This window comes from Diabrotica undecimpunctata, chromosome 8 (assembly GCF_040954645.1).
Source record: "Diabrotica undecimpunctata isolate CICGRU chromosome 8, icDiaUnde3, whole genome shotgun sequence".
NCBI classification, from domain to species: Eukaryota; Metazoa; Arthropoda; class Insecta; order Coleoptera; family Chrysomelidae; genus Diabrotica; species Diabrotica undecimpunctata.
In genome coordinates, this window is record NC_092810.1 from 22,922,547 (window position 1) to 22,939,874 (window position 17,328).

Below are 17,328 nucleotides of genomic sequence, written 5' to 3' on the forward strand. Positions count from 1 at the left end.
CTCTATGAAAAACCTCATTGTCCCGGAACATTGAGAATGAATAGAAAAAATAATCCAACAGAAAAAAATGCTGCACTTTTAGTTCTGTTCCTAGTTTACATTTCATGCTACATTGAAACAGTTTCGCATACATTTTTAATGGAACACAAAACTTTCGATAATAGAACTAAACCAAATAATTTAAGCAGCTGATAATGTGTTCGAAAAAAAATTGTCAACGGAAACAATTGATTAGATATTGTTTATAATTGGGTTGGAGTTACCTACATAGTTTATGTTTATACTTAGACCCAAACGGTTATTTCGATTTCTATAACACTTAGTAGTTCATTGTGTAGTTTGAGTTAATAAATAATCTGGTATTTTTATTATTTCTAAGAAACAGCGCATATGTATCTGGGTAAGTTATATGTATAATTATTTATATTTTAGTTTTTTGTTAACTTGTGTAATTGAATTCATTTAACTTTGAATTTTTTTCGTGAAAAATCACTCTGTGGTAGCGAAAATGTTATGAACGGGATATGACAAATTACAACATCGTTTTGTAGAATTTAAACAAGGATATTACATGATTAGGCAAAACACAGAAGGAGTAAAAAGATACTTCTGTGTTCAACCATTCCATAATTTTTTTGATTGATAAGTTATCACATATCTCAGTCGCCTAGATTTAAAACCCGACAAGTCCAGGTAAATGAGATTTGAGATAATGAAGAATAACTTGCAAAATCTATATCCTATTAAATTAAGCAGCGACTTTTTGAGAAAATTGAGGTTTTTGATAATAATACATAAAAAAACACTTTGAAAAAATATAGGGGCCCCCAGAAACAGGTAATTGTATGCTATATTTTGGGCATGTCGGGGTTTGCAGATGAATTTAATATTTTGAAAGAAAAGGAAATCGAAATCTATTAGAAAAATAAGTTTAATTACTCAACAACGCAAGATAACATGTATCCACTATTTTATATTGCAAAGCTAACTGTTTCTGCTTCACAATTATCTTCCTCTCCGTTTGCCTCACTGCCTTGTCCCTCCTCTATAGCTTCGTGGAATACTTCTTTGAAAAAGACCAGTTCATCTCTATCTTACCAACCCTTTCCGTAGTGTTTCTCCAATAGCTTAGTAATACTTTTTTTCTTATCGTCTTTAATCGCTATCCCAGCCTTCAGTGTTCTTGGACTAATTTGTGAGACTTTTTTCCCTCTTTTGCATAAGCTTTTGGGTGCGCATAAATCAGTTTTGTAAAATGCCTCACCCCTTATAAGTGGTACTGTTTGTCCTCTTGTAATGATTACTCTCTTTGACGGTTGGAACTTAAAATGCCAATAGCCTGGTTGTTTTATTACTTTTTGAGTTTCAGCCTTCCAGTCCTTAATTGCAACACCAGTTCCAGCTCTGTAAACGGTGGCAAACTTTTTGATTAACTTTACATATTCATCAGGATGAACAATTACCGTGTGTTTTTTATAAATTCTTTCAATTTGTCCAAACACACGATCAGGGGGAATATAAGAATGTCCCACAACGGGAAACACTATCTCAATTTCCTTTATTTGTCTTGGAGCTTCAAACTGAAGCCAATAGCTCAGCATAGTGATGACCGTGGAATTTTTGTTCTGTGCTCCACACCCATCGCAAATAAGCCGAAGAACACGTACATTATCCACAAAATTAAAATTTGAAAGGAAGTGGTGCAAGAACGACGATATTTCGTTTGAACTTCTATGGTCCAACTCCGTCCAAACATATGACGTAACATTTTCTGGAGTTAATTTACTTTTTGAAGATCCACAAACTACAGTTAGGTGATAAAAATTAAGTTGCATACTGAAATAAGCCGACTGATCCGGAAGTTTTGGTAGCGCCAAATTCTTCTGACAATTAAATGAAAATGTGACCATGTCGTCTCTTTCTTCTTGAAGAAGTCTGTAGAAACTCTCACTTCTTACTTTGCGGAGACGTTGTTGTGCTTCCAGACTAGTTTTTTTGCTTCGTCAGTCTCGCCTTTTATGCTGGATTTGTACTGTAAACAAGTTGAACACAAATCTGTCTTCGGAGTTCCAAAGCCAACGTTAAAATTTTTGTTAAAATAATCTCAAACATTCTTTGACTTTAAAGTCTTCGTTTTGGGCCATTTGGTCGTTGTATATTCTCCATAATTTTGAGATACTTAATTCAGCAGGCAAATAAATTCTTTTGAATGTTTTTGAACGGCAATAATGAGATTCCGCACATTATAGGGACTCAATGAATTTTTTTATAGATTGTTTTTTACCTTCGTTTTTTTATCCAATTCGATCTCCGCCACTTCTTTCGGTAGGAATAAGCGAATGTTTCTTGTAGTTTTTCATAATGTTTAAAATTCTATCTTTTTTAATTCCCAGAATACCTTGGAAAGCTGTTCGACATACAGGAACAATTGGGCTGTCACTTCTCTTCAATTTGTAGGATCAAATACAAGATTTTGGTTTATTTTTGTTGGCTGTTCGTTACTTTTGTCTTACCGGGATATGTGAGTCAATGTGGCGTAAACTGAACATGTCTTGTCCCCTTTTATCCTTATTTTGTACTAATTTATTGTAATATTATAGGTTATACCTTGCACGTTTTGCCTTTTCTCTTCTTGTTTCGACCTTCGCTCTTTTTCGAGCCTTTGTCACATCACATTGTTTTACATTAATAAACTGTCCAACAGTATTTAAAGTTGCTAATAAATCCATTATTTTAGCAATTTATTACACAAACTACAAACAACTTACTTAAAAGCATAAACTAAACTGATCTGCTTGGCTAACACGTTGTCAACCGAAATCAGGTGGCGAGTAAAATACTACGCGTCTATTGGTGGATTGGAAGTATCGGCGTTTGCATTTAAAACGAGAATGGACCTGTCGGTATTTGCATCTAAGGTACATTTTTGGGAGCCTATAATTATCAGATATGTCGGGATTTGCTTAATAAAGGTATTATGGACTTGTAGGTTTATGTATTTCAAATTCTTATATCTAATAAAAAAGGTTTTGAAAAAATTGTGACTTGTCGGGTTTTGAATCTAGGCGACTGTTTCTGCTTTCTTCATTATTATTTCTTTAAATTTTTTCATTCTTTTCCGTCAGGGAAAATTCTCATTTTTTCCCTGCGCTATTTTGAATTCTTTGTTAATTTCTTTTTGGTGTTGCTTACTGCATATAAAGGGTGTTTTTTTTAGAGGTATAGAATTTTGAATTGGTATAAAGCAAAGACAATTTAAATTGACGTGAAATTGACTTTATTCAAAAGATAATCTTTTGCCATTAAAATGTAAATATGATTTCTGGCATATGACTGCCACGGCTAGCTCTGACGTTGTCTAATCTAGAGGTCCAATTTTCGATGACTTTTTCAACATTTGTGGCCGTATTATCGGCCATAACGTGGCAAATGTTATTCGCCAAGTGGTCAATCGACGTAGACTAGCGACTTCCAATATCCACACAGAAAATAGTCTGGTAGTGTTAAATCGCACGATGTTGGGGGCCAATTCACGGGTCCGAAACATGAAACTATGCAGTTACCAGATGTTTCTTTCAATAAATCAATTGTGGCACGAGTTTTGTGACATGTTGCGCCGTCGTGTTGAAACCTCAGCTTCAGCACATCATGTTTGTTCAAAGGAGGAATAAAAAAGTCAGTAATCATGGCTCTATAGCGGTCACCATTAACTGTAACGTTCTGACCACACTATAGAAATGATCATATTTCTCATTTACTCACCACTTCATATTCATTTTCTTTGAGAGACCCTGTACAATCCATTTTCCACAATTCGTAATCCTTTTTGGTAGCTTAGTCTGTCTCTAAGTTTTCTGTCTAGTCCAAGACTTTTGAATAGGTTTTCTAGCAATATTTTCTTTACATATGGCAGGGATGACCTGTCGTTATAACCTTCTCCTCTATCTCTGCTCCTTGGTAAAGATGTAGTGGCTGCATGTAATTTTGTTGACTATTTCTGTTCCATTATCTCTCTCCTGTGTGTGTTGTTTTGCTTCGGAGAATGGGTAATCAGTCAGATCCTTTATTTGGTCCGACCATCGTACTGGAGATCTTCCTCTGGATCTTTTACCTACTACGTTACCTTCAACTATCATTACCTCCATGCCTTCTCTTCTTCTAGTTATATGTCCAAAATATCTCAGTATATTTTGGTTGATATTTGTGATGAATCTAGTTTTTATGTTAAGTTCTGCTAAAATTGAGTTATTTGTGCGATGGGCGGTCCATGGTATGCGCAACATTCTACGGTAGACCCACATTTCAAATGCCATTATACGCTTTAAATCGGCTTTATTTATTGTCCAAATTTCTGAAGCATAGGTAACAATAGGAAATATCAATGCTTGAACAAGGCGTAATTTTGTGTTTTTTGTGATGTCATGGTTCTTCCAAATTTTTGTGAGTTTGGCTGTTACCGATCTAGCCATTGTAATGCGTCGACGGATCTCGTCTTCGCATCCTCCTTCTTCTTCTTCAAGTTCCGCTCCTATCGGAGATTGGAAATCATTCTGGCAATTATAATTTTGTTGGTTACGCGCCTGAATAGTTCAATTGAACTGCATCCAAACCATTCACGGAGATTGCGTAGCCACGAGATTTTACGTCTTCCTACGCTTCTTCTGCCTTTGATTTTACCCTGCATTATATTCCTTAGTAGTTCGTATTTTTCACCTCTCATGATGTGGCCCAAGTATTCCAATTTCCTTATTTTTATGGAATTTAAAAGTTTGCATTGTTTTCCTAGTTGTTCAAGAACTTGTTCGTTTGTTTTGCGATCCATCCATGATATTTTCAAAATACGTCGGTAACACCACATTTCGAATGCTTCTAGGTTTTTAATGTTGGATTTTTTAAGTGTCCAAGCTTCAACCCCATACAAAAGGGTAGAGAAAATATAACATCGAAGCATTCTTATTCGGAGCGATATATTGATATCGCGATTACAAAAAAAAGTTTTCTCATTCGATTAAAAGTTGACCGTGCAATTTCAATGCGGCATCTTATTTCCTTTGTCTGATCAGTATCTTCTGTGATCCATGCTCCAAGGTATTTGTACGAAGATATTTGTGCAATTTCTGTATTATCTAGTACTAGCTTAACTTTGATGTTTTGTGCTTTTGTAAATACCATGAACTTGGTTTTCTTTAAATTTATTTTTAGTCAATGATCGTTGCAATATATATTAAGTTGTTCAGCAAGGTGTTGCAGTTCTTCTAGTGTTCCTACCAGAAGGACGGTGTCGTCAGCATATCTTATGTTATTAAGTGGCTTACCTTTTATTATAAGGCCTTCGCTGACTTCGGCAAGCGCTAATTCTGAGATGGCTTCACTGTATAAATTGAATAACAAGGGTGATAAAATACACCCTTGGCGGACCCCACGGCGAATCTGGATATCCTCGGTTAGTGCATTTTCAACTTTCACTTTTGCTGTTTGGTTCCAATAGAGGTTACATATGATTCTAATGGCTCTACTGTCTGTGTTTTTATTTAATAAAATTTCTTTAAGCCGATTATGCTGCACTCTGTCAAATGCCTTCTCAAAATCAATAAAACAGGCATATACTTCCTGATTTATATCTAAGCATCTCTGCGAAAGAACATTTACTACAAACAGTCCATCTAGTGTTCGCATCCTCCACTGTTAGTAATACCGGGGCCTAAGTAATTAAATTGCCTGACCACTTCGTAATCTGCCATGTTTCTTATCTTTGCTTGGTTGTTTCTGATTCTATCGATGATCATCACTTTGGTTTTCTGCATATTTATTTTCAAACCATATTCCGTACTGACCATGTGTCTAGCCTATTCATAATTTGTTCCAGTTCTTCTGGTGACAAAGCCAATATAAGTGTCATTAGCATAACGAGGTTTTTGATTTTTCTTCCTCCTATCGTTGCTCCACTTTGCCATTCCTCAAAAACTTGACACATAATATGTTCACTATTAAAATTAATAGAATGGAGGATATTATGCATCAATGTTGAACTCCAGATTTTAATTTGAAGTTTTTCGAAACCACATTGTTAACTCTTACATTAGCAGTATTATTTACATATAGTTTTTGTAATAAATAGATTAGATGTTCTGGCGTACCCATTTCCAAGTATATGCCAAATTTTATCCCATTTTACTTAATCGAAGGCCTTGGAATAGTCAACAAAGCATAAATATGTTTCTATGTTAAACTCTCGAGATTATTTGATAATTTGAAGAATATTAAGAATATGTTCTCTTGTGTGTCTACCTGGGACGAATCCGCATTGTTCTTGTGGAATTTGTGGTAAGAGAATTGCTTTTAGTCTTTCATTGATGATGGTAAGAAGTACTTGGCTCGCGTGTGATATCAATGCTACTGTACGATAATTACTGCAATCTGCCGGTGAACCTTTTTATATATGGGAATAAACGTGTGTTTACCCCAGTCATTTGGCCACTTTCCGGTATTCCAGATATCATTGCAAATTCTAAGCATTACTTCCGTCCCTAATTCTCCCAGTTCTTTGAGTGTTTCAGCTGTTATTCCATGTTCTCCTTCTGCTTTTCTGAATTTTAGCTTTTTAATTACGGCCTCAATTTTTAATTTCAATATTTGAAGTTATTTTTCATAACTTGTCTTCTTTGTATTATTGTCTGGGTCGTTGTTAGAGAATAGTATTTCACAATATTGTTTCCACACTTCTGCGATACCGTCTGGGTTTGTAATGGTATTTGATCCCTTATTTGACCTTAAAACCGGCGAGAGTGACTGTTATGCTACTCGATCCACACAACAATCATTTCAGGTGCGGTTAAAACTAAAAATAAATCAAAGTAAAAGTCTAGAAAAAGTAGAAACATTTGGTGAAGGATCCTAGAGCATAAAGAAAGTAGATTAGATCTTGAAGTAGGTAAACCTAACACTTTTAACACTAGAAAGTCGGAGGGGCCAATTTGGCCCCTGTTGCGATTTGAAGTTATTGTAGTTCTTTTATTTGACACAATAATAATTTCATATTTTATGACTTTTAATATTTTGATACAAAATCTTATTTAACGCAAAAAAATATTGTTTACTAAATTTATTAAATAGATTTTTTAACAAACCTACCATAGAAGTCTGAAGGGGCCAAACTGGCCCTGTAGTAATTATTATCGTTTTCTCGGAAATTTGACGATTTCTTTTAACTTTCTGTCGGATAGATAAAATTATGTTTATGTACGTTTATTCCTAGAAGGTATTTTGTTACATACTGTTTGTTCCTTGAAAGTATTTTATTTATTGAGCGGTTTATTAGGTTTTGCTGACTCTCGTTTCTAGAATATTGAAACATTCGTTCAATTGTGAAAATTCAAGACGACTGTAAAGATGTCTCGTCGTGGACTATCAGAGCTTGAACTTCTTGAATAAATACGAAAAATACAAGAAGATGTTTCGGGAGGTGAATCTGAATTTGCAGAAAATAATGAGTCAGACGATGAACAATACGTACCACCACAAAATAATGATTCAAGTGACTCTGATGCTTCAGAGCAGTTAGAAAGTTTTATTGTACAAGACTCACCAATTTATGTAAACACTGCTTCTACAACTCAACAGCACGAGTCAGCTGATTTTATCGTGAATCCAAGTGCATCTAAGCCAAGTCACAAGAGAAAAAGAGGTCAACAAGAAAAAACTATTTCAATCGGAGACACCGAACAATAGAAAGACGGAACAACGTGGAAAGTTATTGATTCTGGATCAGTACCTGGTAAGATTATGATTTTTAGTATCTTCATATGCATTGAATGTTTGCTCATTACAGGACGCCGAGCTCAGCACAACATTTATCGAGTGGAATCAGGTCCTACGTCGTATGCAAAAAGGAACGTGAGGAACAATTGTGTGGTAAGTGCTTGGCATCTAATAATCAAAGACAGCATGTTACGTCATATAAAAGAATGCACTATTGCAGAAGCACATCGATGTTTGAAAAATGACACATGGACTATAACTTTGGAAGAACTGGAGGCTGCCCTTGCTATTATGTACGCAAGAGGAGTCTACGGCGCCAAAAATTTCCCAACCAACAGCTTGTGGTCAACAGTATGGGGTCCTCAGTTTTTTAGGCAAACTATGCCACGAGACAGATTCAAGGATATTATAAAATATCTCAGATTTGACATAAAGCAAACGAGATCTGAACGATTGAAAACCGACAAATTTGCTCTGGCCTCTGCAGTTTAGAATGGATTTATAGAAAATAGTGATGCATGTTACAAACCGGGAATAAACCTTACTGTGGACGAACAACTACTGCCTTCTAAAGCCAGGTGCCCGTTCACACAGTACATATCAAATAAGCCGGATAAGTTTGGCATAAAATTTTGGCTTTTGACATGCGTGGAATCAAAATATATTGTAAATGGTTACCCTTATACTGGCACTGATCATCTACGCAAGAAAGATACAAGTGTTGGTGAACATGTTGTTTTGCGGTTAATGGAAAATCAACTGGGAAAGGGCAAAAATGTTACGACAGATAACTACTTTATATCGTTAAAATTGGCCAAGGCATTGCAAAACAAATCAACAAGTCTTGTGGGTACTTTGAATCGCAACAGAAAGGAAGTTCCTCTAAGCGTAAAGAGTAAAAATGAGAATTATATGTTACCCATATATTCCAGAGCGACGAAAAGATAACACTTACTGCATACCAAGGAAAGAGTCACAAAAATGTGCTTTTGTTGAGCTCATTACATCAATCAGTGGATGTTGCTGTCGATGGAAAAAAACTTCCTCAAACAGTAAGTTTTTATAATAAAACAAAATACGGGGTTGATGTAGTGGACCAAATGGCGCGTCTTTATACGACAAAAGTTGCTTCAAGACGATGGCCAATGCACGTGTTTTATAACATTCTTGACTTAGGAGCAATAAATGCATGGATTATTTATAAAGAAGTTACTGGAAGTAAAATCAGTCGTCGTAAGTTTATTCCTCAGCTGTGTGAAGAATTACGGGCTCCATACCTTGCCTCCCGAAATCTGGTACTATACCCAGCACCACCGGATTTACCAACCACCAGCACTGTTACTAGCCAAAAAAGAAAAAAATGTCAGTTAAAAATGTTTTGTAAAGAAAGTACTTCCAATGAGTGCCACGGCTGTAACAAGGCAATGTGTGGCAAATGCCAAAAACTGCAAACTGTATGGTGTTCCAAATGTTTAAAATGAAACTAGAAAATTAAATCAAATTCTATCGTCAAGAGTTTATATAATTTCTTAAAACTGTTTATTTTTATTTTTTGTTTATTCCCAAATAAATAGTTACTTCTAAACTTGGTTTTTATTGATTTAGGAATTTGGGGCCAAAATGATCCCTTCGGGCTTTCTAGGTAGGTATGCTAAGCCCGACTTTCTAGTGTTAAGGATGTGCTTGGCAAACATTATATTTTACATCGTTTTCCCTCCTCATTTTTCTTTTTTAATCACACGATTAAATAATTTAACGATAATAATTATATCTTTATATTGACCTACAACTTTCGCTAACTCCAGCTATACATACTTTTACATACCACAAAATGCATATTAATCTAGCGAAACTTTCTCATACTCGTAACTAAGTGGAATTGACTTTTACCTCAGTATACTCGTCGTTATCTTTTTTATCAATATTACCTTCTAGTCGGTAAGTTCTCCATACCTATAGAATAGTCATTGGCTTAGTTTCGTGTATTTACCATACTTGTTTGGATTCTTTTGACTAAAATTAAAACACAATAAAGGGATTTTAGCGGTAGTCAGTCAACGGTGGATTTCGACCTTTTTACAACTATTAGCATAGTTTCGTTAATTGAACCACGTAAGTTTTTGTATTTTAAGTAACAATTTTAAATAATGTATTTAAATGAGGAGATAATAAATAAATTCATCAGAAATTCAATTTATATATAAACACTCCAAGTAATCCATTTATATATTTTTATTCTTTCTCTCTCATTCATATGACTTTTATGTTATAATGCCGGTCAATTCTTATACAATTTGTCAATGCTTATCAAACTCCTGCTATTAATTTTAGTGTTCTCAATGTTTTCTTTTATTCTTCGATTGGTTTTTTTAAAATTAAATACGTTCTTATTGATGCTATCCTCATTTTTATGTATTTAACCACGTTCTTATTGACTTTTTACAACGTTCTACGACCTTTTCAGGTACCCAGTCACCATATATGTCTATCTATCCATGGTCGCCATCTACATCTATATATTCATGCTTCTTCATCTGAATTGCTGTCTCTAATTTCCTTGTTTACACCTCGTCTCCTGTTTCTTTTTGGTTTCCACGTTTTCTGCGTCCCAGCGGTACCCAATTTAACAGTTGCTTTGGTAGTCTATCTTTCAAGTATCATTCAAGTGCCGTCTACAATTGTTTGACTTCCTTCCAATATTTTGCTGATTCCGTCATTTGTTGTTCATTCTTTCCCGAACTTTCCTGCGTCAAAATTCCATTTCTGTGGCTTTTAGCATCTATTCTGTTCTAGTTTTTATTTGCAAGACCACTGCCATAAGTTAGAATGTTCCGAATTATGATGTTACATATTTTTTGTTTATTGGCTTTCGATACATAGGTCTATATACTCTAGTACTGTATATATACTGTATGTACTAATATAGTCGATACTCTGACTTGTAACCCCCATTTTACATATTCTCTGTATAGACGCTTTATCATAAATTCTAGATAATAAGAATCTTGAGCTAGGACGACTTGGTCATCCGCAAAGTTCAGGGAGAACAGTACGTCATTTCCTATGGGGATTCCCATTCTCTGGCAGTGGTTTTTTCAATTTTGGAGAGCTGCCTCAATATATAAATTAAACAGTAAGGGTGACATACTGCATCCTTGTCTTAGTCCTTTACGGACTTTTATTGGCTCTGATAGTCTTTTTCCGATTTTTAGGTAAGTATTGTTATCCCTGTATACTTCTGTGATTATTCCTAAAAGGTATGGACTAATTCCTTGTTGTAGTTGTTGTACAGCTTGCCACAATTTAAGTCTTGGAACTGTATCATACGCCTTTTCTAGGTCGATGAAAGCTAGATGTACTTCGGTACCAACCGCTATTCTTTTTTCTATTAATTGTTGGAGTATAAACAAGTTATCAGTGCAAGATCTACCAGGCGTAAATCCACTTTGGTCTTCGCTAATTAGATGTCCTACATCATCTTGTATCTTGTATTTTTCCATTTATTATCTTTCCAAACAATCTCCCGAAAGTAGGTAGGATACTTAATCCTCTGTAGCAGTTTAATTTGTTGGCAGCATTGATTCTTTCTATTAGGAGTGGACCTCCTGCTTTAAGTAACTTTACAGCTATATTGCCAGGTCCTGGAGATCGCCCATTTTTCATTTGAATTAACTCAGTACGGACCTCGTTGTTAGTAGTATTAATGTTACTATTTGTTTGTCTCTCCATACTGTGTTCCTCTCCCATATATTCCAATCTGGACGCTTGGAGTAAATTTTTATAGTGATTTTCCCACTTTTCTATAGGAATTAAGTTGCTTAAGGAGTTATGGGTGTTTTTCTTTAGATTAGCGATAGTTCTTCATGCTTCCGTAGTCTGAAAACCACCAATTAAATTTTCAACTTGGACACATTTTTGTTCCCAGAAATTGTTTTTGGCTTCTTTTATTTGATTGCGTACTTCTCCGTTTTTCCTTTGATATGTTACTCTATTGCTAAATGTTTTATTTGTTAGCCATTTCTTATATATTCTGTTTTTTTTCTTGTATCATTTCTTTTACGTTTTCTGTCATCCATGGTGGTTCGCGGTGTTTTTGTGGTTTTTTTTCTGTCCCTAATACTTCATCAGCAATTTTTTTATTATCGTTTTGAGGTTGCTGTATTCTTGTTCTACATCCATATATCTTTCCATCTTTCCATCTCATTTAGTTCCTTTTCTAATCTAAATTGAAAAAGATGTTTAATACTTGGTTGGAATAAAAGGTGCAATTTATATCTCTCCGTTTTGTACTGAGTAGTATTGTTTCTCTCACTTTCGGTGTTTTGTTTATAATATTGTTTAGTGGGCTCAGTGGGTTTAAGGGGTACAAAAGATTAGCTAAAAGAAAGTAGTGATCTGCCCCACAGTTAGATCCTCTTTTTACTCTGTAGTCTTGGCACTTAAATTTTTATTTCTGTCTCATTATTATATAGTCTATGATCGACTTCTGTTGGAGTGAAGGTCGTTCCCAAGTGTATTTATGAATATCTTTATGTTGGAATTTTGTATTCATTATTTTTAAACCAAAAAGTTGACAGAACTCAATTAAAGTTTTAAACCATAATTTCATAAAATTTAAAAACTATTGATTTGAAATGAGTATCTCCCAAGCCACCCTTATCACTCCCTCTTAAGGTGCTGCAGCTATGATGGTGAACTATATTATGTATACTGAAATATATATATATATATATATATATATATATATATATATATATATATATATATATAATGATTATATTATTATTTTACATACTATTATTTTGTTGAAAGTAATATTTAAATAATTCTTTAGGTCATATTTTAGATAACCAACTTAACAACTTTCAAATCTCCCCCGGTACATCGAGCACGACACCCACGTTTCAGTGACCGTAGCGACGCGCTCTCCACCAACGCCATCTACCTACTTCGCTTTTATCTAAAATAGAACGCGTGCGCGACGCTAGGCGTCGAAAGCGCCAGCCCAGATGGACGCCAGTACTCTCGCAACTATGGACAAGGATGCTTTGAAGAAGCAGATCGAGAATATGAAATACCAGGCGGCAATGGAGCGGTGGCCACTGTCAAAATCTATTGCAGCGTAAGTTTTTACATTCTTATATTGTTAACATAAGTTGCTACGCCGAATATTTCCTATTTTACGAGAAAAAGTGGTAGTTTTGCTTAAAATCTCGATAGAAAACAAACTGGGGATGGCAATATGGCAAGCCCAAGCCCAGATGATGGTTTGTTTGAAGTATTTTGTAGTGTTAAGTCAATAATTGAGAATTTTGTTGTGAAACCGCTTTTATAAAGGAGTTAAAATCAATATAAATAACTGTGTTGACAAATGGGATGCACCGGCGAAAATACAATTTTGACAACAAATCTGGTTTTAAAAATCAATATCGGGAAACCCGAAAGAAAAATCTGGTGTGTAAATCTTTTTTGACATAAAATCTTTTGTGTGGTATCTTTTTTGATTTGTCCGGTTGAATTGTAAGAGTTGATGCTATTGATTTTTGCAAAAACAGTCACCGCACTTCACAAGAACGAAAACAATGCTTCGTATGAGATTGTGGATATGAATCACTCGGAAACTTTACCTCGTTGTTTAGTTTAGAATGATGAATAGAAATCAGTTATCGCTAACATTTAATTGTTTGAAAAATAGATTTTCTAACAGAATCAAGAGCGAAGTTGTATTAATATTTTTAAATTTGCATGACAGATGACAAATGATCACTTAAAAGTAAATTTATGCATGAATATTTATTATTAAAAGTAATTTTTCTGTTTATTTGCTTGTAATGAAAATATTATCCATTATGTAAATAGATGTGAACTAGACATTGTCTAGTCACATTTTGTGGTCATTAACCACATTATAGTCACTGATAAGTCGTCTTGGTATTGCGCTTATTTGTTTATATTGCCTTGGTAGGAAACATTAAGTTAAAAATATTATTTTAACAAATATTACAAATTGCCTTTAGTAAATAATGAGTATGTTTAACTTATTTTGCTTATTTTCTAGAGATTACTTTTTCACATATATTTATTTGAGATGTGTAGTTTTGCCAAGAAGTTAGTTTTTATTTTGTCCTTCTTCAAGTTCCATCTCCGTTACGGAGTTTGGCAATCGTTAAGGTCATTCTAACCTTCGAACTCAGAGTTGTTATGAGCTGCAATCATACCATTATCTTATGTATGTTTTTCAGCCAAGCAATTCTCCTTTTCTGTACTCTATTTTTAATTCTGAATTATGAGCTACCAAAACTATTATTCTTCTTCAAGCATTATGAGTCTCAGATAGTGCAGTTTTTTTCTTTTAACCTTTGTACTTCTTATTTCTTCATCATTTTTGTAAATATTTTTATCGTGATCATCAATTGATTCATAATTGTATTGAATTATAAACATTTATAGGTTAAAAGCATTTATAATTTCTATGTCAGAATTGTTTGAAAACGATTTGAGGATTGGAAGACGAAGGGTCAAATCAAATATAAAATGTAATTCTCATTAAAGACAATTGTGATTTAATTCCAAATTAAATATTTATAATAACTATCTTAGTACACAATAAGAAAGACGAGAAAAAACAGCGTATCAAATAATCCAATTTAGTTAGTTTTTTACTAAACAAAACTGTATATAGAATTTTTCATACAGAAATGATTGCACGTCATTTAAGATTTACAACGTCAGAACCCCACAGCGTTGCCAAAACATCAGAATAGTTAGCAATTCAGGAATTTTTAAAATCAACTATTATATTAACAGTAAATACACTTAGTTTTAAGACTAGTGCAACACACTAAAATACATAAGAAAACATTTTAATACAAAATTAAATATTCTAAATTTTAAACTTACCTCTTTTAGAGCATTAATAGTAAAAACGTCCCGCCAATATTTCTTGTTCAAAATAATATATCTTATATGAAAGCTTATCAGCTTTCTACAGACTATTTAGATGTTTTGGCATAGTACAATCACAATACACAACAATAATTAGTTTTTAAAGCTATTAATCTAAATATAACATGTATTTATAAATACAATTTATTAATATATAATATATTATGATCAAATTGTGTAAAAAATCAAAACATAAACAAAATTCTTACTCTAAAAAAGCGGCAACAATTTTGCCACACGCTGAACTGTCATTAAAATTTGAAGTATTCCCGTATCAGTTGCGTACAATTGTCTAATCTATTTAATTAAAATTATTATTTTGTGGAATATCAGGCTTAAAGAGTTATTTCAGAAAATTTATATTATTAATAACTAATGTTTTTGGTTATTTAATCAATATAATTCTAAAATTCCCAATATAATGATGATTACATTTTTCTGTTTATTATACCATGTTGGCGCCTATGAAAGATCGAGCAGTTCCGTATGGGTTTCGTATTATAAGCTGTGTTAGGAAAATTTGAACTCTAAGGTTGACGTTCTGGAAATTTTAAATTTAAGTGACATCATTTTATATAAATTGTGACGTGCAACGTTTTTACTTTGAAAAATGGTATAGAGAGGTTTGACAGTTGAAATGTGTGGTATGAGATATTCCAAAAGATTCTCATCTAGGGATTCATCAATTGTTTAGTAAAAATATTTTTAAATAAACAATCATTTGTAATATCTCACACATTTCAACTGTCATACTCATCTTTACAGTTGTGTCGAAAAATCGACTTGTACAGTGTTAATTTAGATTTTCTTTTTAGCAGCTTCGATCTTAATAATGTTGAAAGGGAGTATAATGCTCTATTTCCCGCAGCTATCCTTGCTAAGACCTCTTTTTCTATGTGGTTATCCGCTGTGATTATCGCCACCATGTGGTTTTGAATGTTGTTGTTATGTTGTACTTACTTCCTATCCTCTTCAATTTTTCTAGTAAACCCGTTACATATGATATTGTTCCTCGAATCTCTCTCTTCTTGTGAGTGGTTGTTGGTTATTTTTTTTCTGTTTTTTTGATCCTGTGAAATTCTTTGTATATAAATGGCAATGAGTAGTCATTTTTTGTCAAAACCTTTGTTAGCAATTTTTTTTAGAAGTGTATTTTTATTAGAGCAGGTGCTTCGAGCTTTATCATATAATGATTTTAAGTTTTTTTGATGTTTGCGTTGTGGTTTTAGTAGTAATTTAAATATCTGCTGTTTTGTGTTAGTTTTCTGTAAACTTTGGTTGCATATCCTGTGTCTTCTTTTGTGATTAACATACCCAGAAATGGGAGTGACAGAAGAAACAGGATATGCAACCAAAGTTTACGGAAAACCAACCCACACCCACACCAACTGATATTGAAATTACCAACAAAATCATAAGGTAAACATCAAATAAGGAATTATCAATTATACGATAGAGTCCAAAACATCTGCTCAAACGAAAAGGCATTCGAGGAAGAAAACACCTGCTAAAAAAGGTTTTGACGAAAAGTGACTACCTGTTGTCATTTATAAACAACGAATTACACAATTTTGAAGAAGAACAAAACACCAGAAACAATCACAAGAAGGGATTCAAAGATGGCAACAATATCATCCTCCTCCTCCTAAGTGCCTTCTCTGTTGAGGTTGGCGATCAATATGGCAAATTTCTCTCTGTTCTGAGCTTGATGAATTAATTCATTTCCTCTTGTGTGGGTCCAATCTCTGATGTTTCGTAGCCAAGATTTTTTCTTTCGTCCTATGCCTCTTTTACCTTCAGTCTTGCCTTCTAATATTACCTGTAGCTGCTCAAATTGCCTATGGCGCATTATGTGTCCTAGATAAGACGTCTTCTAATTTTAATAGTATTGACCAGATGAGGGCGTCTGTTCATTGCTCTCAGTACTTCTTCATTCGTAGTTCTGCTGGTCCAGCTTATTCTTATCATTCGGCGGTATATCCACATTTCAAATGAATTTAATTTGTTGACGTCATACTGTTTTAATGTCCAGGTCTCACAGCCATATAGTAATAGAGACCACACATAACACTTTAGTGTTCTCAATCTTATTGAGACTGATAGCTTGGGGTTACAGATCATTTTACGCATATTGCTATTTCAATGCGTCTTCTAATTTCTTTTGAGTGGTCTAGTTGACTATTTAGTTCTCTGCCCAGGTATATGAAGCTTTGGGATCACTGAAGGGTGATACCATTTATTTGTATGTTAGGTGAAACTTGTTCATGGGGGTTTTTGGAATACCAGAATTTTGGTTTTGGAAAAGTTAATGTCCAAGCCCAGCCTGTGACTTTCTTCTGATAATATGTTCATCAATATTTTTAGTTGGTCTTCTGTTTCTGCTAATAATATGGTGTCATCGGCATATCTTATATTGTTAATGATGACTCCATTGGCTCAGGCACCTTCAGGGCGATCTTCAAGAGAAGCTGTAATTATATGTTCAGCATATACATTAAATAATAGGAGGGATAAAATGCACCCTTGACGCACTCCTCGTTCTATGTTGATACATATGTAAAGAGATTATCAGAAAAATTAAAAAGGATAGAAAATAAGTGCAAAATCACAACAAAATTTAAAACA

General features: G+C 33.9%; 1 protein-coding gene across 4 annotated transcripts in view; it reads left to right on the forward strand.

The window, feature by feature from the left end:
- Nucleotides 1–255: 255 nt before the first annotated feature.
- Nucleotides 256–17,328, forward strand: part of Ggamma30A (guanine nucleotide-binding protein subunit gamma-e) — a 53,192-nt gene continuing 36,119 nt past the window's right edge. Inside the window, exons 1-2 of one of the 4 annotated variants that reach the window (XM_072539831.1) lie at nucleotides 256–400; nucleotides 12,605–12,880. In XM_072539831.1, coding sequence (XP_072395932.1) covers nucleotides 12,768–12,880 — 113 coding nt within the window. In that variant the 5' untranslated portion in view covers nucleotides 256–400; nucleotides 12,605–12,767. Of the gene's footprint in view, nucleotides 401–9,697; nucleotides 9,871–12,592; nucleotides 12,881–17,328 lie in introns of those variants that run through there. The other 3 variants (XM_072539830.1, XM_072539828.1, XM_072539829.1) reach the window with 3 other exon arrangements.